This window comes from Mustelus asterias, unplaced genomic scaffold (assembly GCF_964213995.1).
Source record: "Mustelus asterias unplaced genomic scaffold, sMusAst1.hap1.1 HAP1_SCAFFOLD_448, whole genome shotgun sequence".
Taxonomy (NCBI): Eukaryota; Metazoa; Chordata; class Chondrichthyes; order Carcharhiniformes; family Triakidae; genus Mustelus; species Mustelus asterias.
This window is the reverse complement of record NW_027590401.1, coordinates 344,972-350,971: the sequence shown is the minus strand read 5'-3', so window position 1 is coordinate 350,971 and position 6,000 is coordinate 344,972. Positions and strand designations below refer to the sequence as shown.

At 60.5% G+C, this 6,000-nt stretch overlaps 1 protein-coding gene across 1 annotated transcript in view; it reads left to right on the top strand.

The window, feature by feature from the left end:
- Positions 1–1,954: 1,954 nt before the first annotated feature.
- LOC144486752 (uncharacterized) overlaps positions 1,955–6,000 on the top strand; it is a gene marked incomplete at its 5' end in the record, with an annotated part of 241,995 nt that continues 237,949 nt past the window's right edge. The window contains one exon of the mRNA XM_078204779.1: positions 1,955–2,098. Coding sequence (XP_078060905.1) covers positions 1,955–2,098 — 144 coding nt within the window. The remainder of the gene's footprint in view (positions 2,099–6,000) is intronic.

The following is a 6,000-nucleotide window of genomic DNA, read 5'->3' as shown; positions in this document are numbered from 1 at the left end:
TGCTCGGCTTGTCCTTCTAGCAGGGACGTGGTCTTGTGTTTGAGAGGTGCTGTCATTCACATTTGGCAGCAGGATATCACTAACTGCTGCATTTTACACTGAACCTGAGATTCTGGGCCTGATTTTACCATTTTCATTCGAAGTGCCGAATCTGGGCGTAATGCAGATCCGACTTAGAAATCTGCTTTCAGGCCCCCCCCCCCATACGCTGTCAGCCATCTCCAGTCCCATTCGCGCTGTGGGCGGGGCTTAGCGCGGCCGAAACGATCGGAGCTCTGACCTGCGCATGTGCAGTTGGAAAAAAAGTTGAAAAAGCGCGCCTGTCACATCACTCCCGGGCCGGGTAATGCCTCCCCCTCGCCCCCACAGACATTGCCCCACCCACACAGCATTACAGACCCACCTATCCCCCCACCCTCCACCACCCAGAACAATTGCGAATACCTCCGCCCTTCCCCCCACCGATCTCAGGCAGAGTGGCAGCGGACCCTCCCCCTCCCCTCACTGATCTCAGGCAGAGAGATCCCCCCTTCACCCTACAGATATCAGGCAGAGTGATCCCCCTCACTCCCAGCCCGGACCCTCTCGCACAAGGCCCCATCCCACCTACACTCCGATGGCTGTGTGACACCTCCCTCTCTCTCCCCTGTCGCTAATCATTGAGGAACTCATCCACCACCACCGCCCCCCGCCCTCCCCCTACCGCCCCCCCTCCCCCCGCCCTCCACCCCCCCCCACCCCCCCCCCCCCCCCACCCCCCCTCCCTCAGCAGCACACCTGCAAGTGCTCACTTGCTTTCCCCCAATGCTAACAAGCAAACTGCATGGAACTTGCTGGAATGTTCTGTCAAACTGCCTGCAGCTGATCTGCCCTAACGAAGGGCAGCTCCATAAAAAACTCCAGGCAGGACAGGCAGGCAGTACAGGACAATGTGCGCACGACCAGCCCCCGATTTTCTGAGGACGACTTGGGGAGGCTGCTGGATGCAGCTGAGGCGAGGCGAGGCGGGCCACCCTCTTCCTCCCAGGAGGACGCAGACCCAGGGGGGCTGATGACCATGCGGCCTGGGAGGCAGTCACTGCCTCGGTCAGTGCCAAGGCACTGGCCCCCCGAACCGTGAGGCAGTGCCGGAAAAAAATCAGTCACCTCATCCGGGTAGCAAAGGTGAGTGCTGAACCCCATTCAGCATGCTCCCCCATATCTCCCCCAGATCCTCCTATTCCCAGCAGCCTGCATGCTTCCAGCTCCTGACCCCCAAGCACCTCCTTCCTTTCCCCCCAATGAGCCCCACTGTGTTTGCCCTCGAAGGGTCACCACCTGATTCTGTGCATGAGTCACGCCACCATTTATTTCATGGTTCCTTCTGTCTCCACAGAAGAAGACCGAGCACAATACCCGTGAGAGGATGAAGACAGGGGGTGGTGAGCCAGACCTCCAGGTCCTCACCCCGTCCAAGGAGCGGGCGCTGGAGCTCACCAGAGATGGGGAGACGCGGGCTCTTAGCGACAGCATGGTCGGTCTGCCATCCAGACGTGAGCACCTGTCATTCCTGCACTCACTTTGAGGCAACTTCTTGGGGGCACGAGTTTCGGGTGCAAGGGGCAAGGAGTAAAGGAGATGTATTGAGTGGGTGCCTGAAACTTACTGCCCGGGGAGGTCGTGGAAGCAGAAACTACAGGGACATTTAAGGGGCATCTCTACAGCTATCTGAATGGGATGGGAACAGAGGCATATGGGGGCAAACAAATCAGATGGGCAGCCTGGTCGCTACAGGGTTGGATGTCCGAAGGGCCTGTCCCTGTGATGCAATCGTCTGGGTTCAGTGTTCTATGTTCAAGAGAGCCATGTGATTCGTGTGTTTGGCCTCCCGGATTCCTCTCCCTCCCTTGCACTTAACCTTGTGTCCTGTGATTCAGGGACAGATCCTGACGCCCCAGGGCCTTCTGGACCGCAGGCCCCGGATACAGCTCCCATCCATCCTGGGAACGAGAGCTCAGACGAGTCCTCGGAGGATATGGGTGAAGGGACCTCCGAGGGAGGCACCGTTTATCCATCAGCTTCTACCTCACAAACCACCATCGCAGAAACGGACACGTCGGTGGGTCCGGTTAGTGTTGAGGCTTCTGGGTCACAGCTGCTGATGTACATCGGGTGGAGGAGGAAACGTCCGAGGCCTCTGGCATGCGGGGGCTTGCTGGAGGTGAGGACACAGCTGGCCCCAGGCTACATGCTGGGCCTCTGAGATCACTTCTCCCTCAGCTGCTGGAGATGCAGCAACGGAGCCAGGGAATGCAGGAGGGGCTGACGGCCACACTGGACCAACTGCGAGGCTGCTGGGAGGACTCCCAAGGCTTTCAGGTGGACCAGCTATTGGCTGTCATGCGTGCTTCCAATGCCAACACTGCAAGGGTGGCGTCTGCAGTGGAAAGCCTGGGGCAGGGGATCCTCACCATGGGTGACAGGCTCCAAGCAATGACCGAGTCACAGCAGGTCATAGCAGAGGGACTGTGAGCAGGCGACTTGAGATTCTGCGGCCCATGGCTGAGAGGCTCGAGAGCTTGCAGGAGACCCAGAGGGACAGCACTGAGACACAGCGGGCAATGGCAGCAACCCTTGAGAAGGTGACCCAGTCTCAGAGGGCCAGGGCTGAGGGCTTGCAGAGCATGGCCCAGTCTCACAGGGCACTTGCTGCGGCCATTGAGAGATGGCCCACGACTCAAGTGGCCATCGCAGAGGGGTCGACCACCATGGGTAAGGCACAAATGGTCCTCCAGGACTGGCAGTGCCAGGTGACGCCGGAGCTTCTGGAGCTCACTGCAGAAGCACCTGTGTCCCATGGAGTGACCCAGGGGCCAAAAGGGACCCCAAGGGAGGAGGAAGGGTGCGAGCCCACGCCGGGGCCTTCCAGCCAGGAGACTGTGGCTATGGCAACACCTTCTGACTCTCCCCTTCCTGACAGTGTGGCATTTCAGGGGCAGCGGGATGAAGAGGGTGTCATGGAAACATCCCAGACACCTGGAAGCCGGCCAGGGCCCTCAAGGTCCAGGGCCTCGCATCACAGGCCACGGGGCAAGGCCACGCGCATCACAGGCCACGGGGCGAGGCCACGCGCATCACAGGCCACGGGGCGAGGCCACGCGCATCACAGGCCACGGGGCGAGGCCACGCGCATCACAGGCCACGGGGCGAGGCCACGCGCATCACAGGCCACGGGGCGAGGCCACGCGCATCACAGGCCACGGGGCGAGGTCAGCAGCTGGCCCCCTCCACCTCCGATGTACATTCTGGGGAGTCACTGAGGCGCAGTGTGAGGCAGCGTAAGGTGAGGGAGTTGTAGTTGCTCTGAGGTGGTGCGGGGGTGACGGGCTGCACTCGTTAGAAAGGACTGTCGGCACCTCAGTGTTTTCTTTTCACAAGTTTCTGTGTTTCACCAGTTTATCTGAACGCCTTTATTGTAAATAAATGTTTTTTCACCCCAACCACCTGTGAAGAGGTTGTTTCGAAGAGGATTCCTGCCCCATTGATGATCACCTGATGGATGCCTCATGGTGAGATCAGTTGGGGCGGCCCCTCAATGAGGTGTCACTGAGGAAAGGAAGCCATTGGTCTCTCGTACCCCACGAGCGATAGCCTCCCGTCCCCCAACCCACCCGCCCCAGGGCCCTGTATGGGGGTTTTGGATCCCTTACCCACTAGACAGGCGTGGGCCCAGGTGCGAGCATGCATGTGGATCTCAGGCAGCAGTCAGACTGGTTTGCACCAGGGCATCATCAGAATGGTGCTCAGCGAGTTGTCATCACCCTCCTGCCTGGAAACAAATCGCGAACACAGAGTACCCAGGCCCACCACTCTGCTGTGACAATGTGCAGGATAAATGGAAGGCATTTTTCGGGGGTGGGGGGCAGGGGGGAAATGGAACCCACAATCACCATCCCCTAGCGACTGAACCGCCTGGTTATCAGGGCCTCCCTAGCCACCCTCGCATGCCTCAGCTGAGATGCCAGCCCTCCACCACCTGGCAGGTGTTCCAAGGTGTTCTCATCCTCCTCTTCCTCCTCCTCCCCTTCCTCCTCCTCCTGCTGGTCAACCTCTCCAGTGCCGTCCGGCTGGTCATCCTCCACATCCTCTTCCTCCTCCAAGAGGTCCCCTCGCTGCAGAGCCAGATTGTGCAGGGCACAGCACACCACCACTATGTGGGAGGAGATCAGGGGGCTGTACTGGAGGGCCCCTCCGGATTGGTCCAGGCATCGGAATCGCATCTTGAGGAGCCCAATGCACCTCTCTACTGTTGCGCGGGATGCTACATGGGCCTCATTATAATGGGTCTCCGCCTCAGTCACAGGCCTCCACACATGCGTCATCAGCCATGTCCGAAGCGGGTAACCCATATCACCCAGGAGCCACCCCCGCAGCCTGGACTCCTCCTCAAATGCTTGCGGGATGTCCGAGCTCCTTACAATGAAGCTGTCATGCACGCTGTGTGGCGCAGACGTGCATTATGGTCATGTTGTGGTCACACACGATTTGTACGTTCAGGGAGTGGAACCCCTTCCTATTAACAAATCATCGTGGATTCTGTAGGGGGGCCCTGAGGGCGACATGGGTGCAGTCGACCGCCCCCTGCACATTCGGCATCCCCGCAATTACAACAAACCCCGCAGTCCGGGCTTCCTGATGGGCCTGGTCCAGGTTGAATTTGATGTACTGCCCAGCCCGGGCAGACAGGGCTTCAGTGACCTGCTTGACACAGGTGTGGACTGAAGACTGGGAGATGCCACAGACATCTCCGCTTGGGCTCTGGAAGGAGCCAGTCACATAGAAGTTCAGAGCGGCCATCAATCTGACAGCCACTGAGAGTGGGTGCCCCCCCACCCCCGCCCCCCCCCCTCCCAACCCCCCGCTGCCCCGAGGCACCAGGTCCTGCAACAGGTCGCACAGGTGTCGCACGGTATCCTTTCGGAGTCGGAGATGTCGGCGGCACACGGTGTCCGACATCTCCTCGAAGGGCACTCGTGCACGGAACTGCCGGGGTCTCTGCTCCCTCCTTCTCCGAAGCCCCCGCTCTGGGTGAATGGCGGCCGCCTCCTGCCTCTGATGGTCGTCTCTCTCCGGTCCTGCAGGTGGTACGGCCCGGGCCTCCTGGGCCCGCAATTCTTCCTCGATGTCCTCCTCCTCAGCTCCAGCAGCAATCAAGAGAACAGCAAGGTCGAATGGTGGCATTGCAAATGCCATCTCGTCACTCTGAAAGGTGAGGGGGAGGTGGGGGGGAGGTGGGTTGGGGGGAGGTGGAAGTGAACAAATGTGGAAGTCATGCAACGCTGCTTGCCCCGAGCACATCGACAATCACAGCCCCCCCATGCCCCCCAATCCCCCCAGCCACATGCTTCACACAATCACAGCCCCCCCATGCCCCCCAATCCCCCCAGCCACATGCTCCACACAATCACAGCCCCCCCATGCCCCCCAATCCCCCCAGCCACATGCTTCACACAATCACAGCCCCCCCCATGCCCCCCAATCCCCCCAGCCACATGCTCCACACAATCACAGCCCCCCCATGCCCCCCAATCCCCCCAGCCACATGCTCCACACAATCACAGCCCCCCCCATGCCCCCCAATCCCCCCAGCCACATGCTTCACACAATCACAGCCCCCCCCATGCCCCCCAATCCCCCCAGCCACATGCTTCACACAATCACAGCCCCCCCCATGCCCCCCAATCCCCCCAGCCACATGCTCCACACAATCACAGCCCCCCCATGCCCCCCAATCCCCCCAGCCACATGCTCCACACAATCACAGCCCCCCCCATGCCCCCCAATCCCCCCAGCCACATGCTTCACACAATCACAGCCCCCCCCATGCCCCCCAATCCCCCCAGCCACATGCTTCACACAATCACAGCCCCCCCCATGCCCCCCAATCCCCCCAGCCACATGCTCCACACAATCACAGCCCCCCCATGCCCCCCAATCCCCCCAGCCACATGCTCCACACAA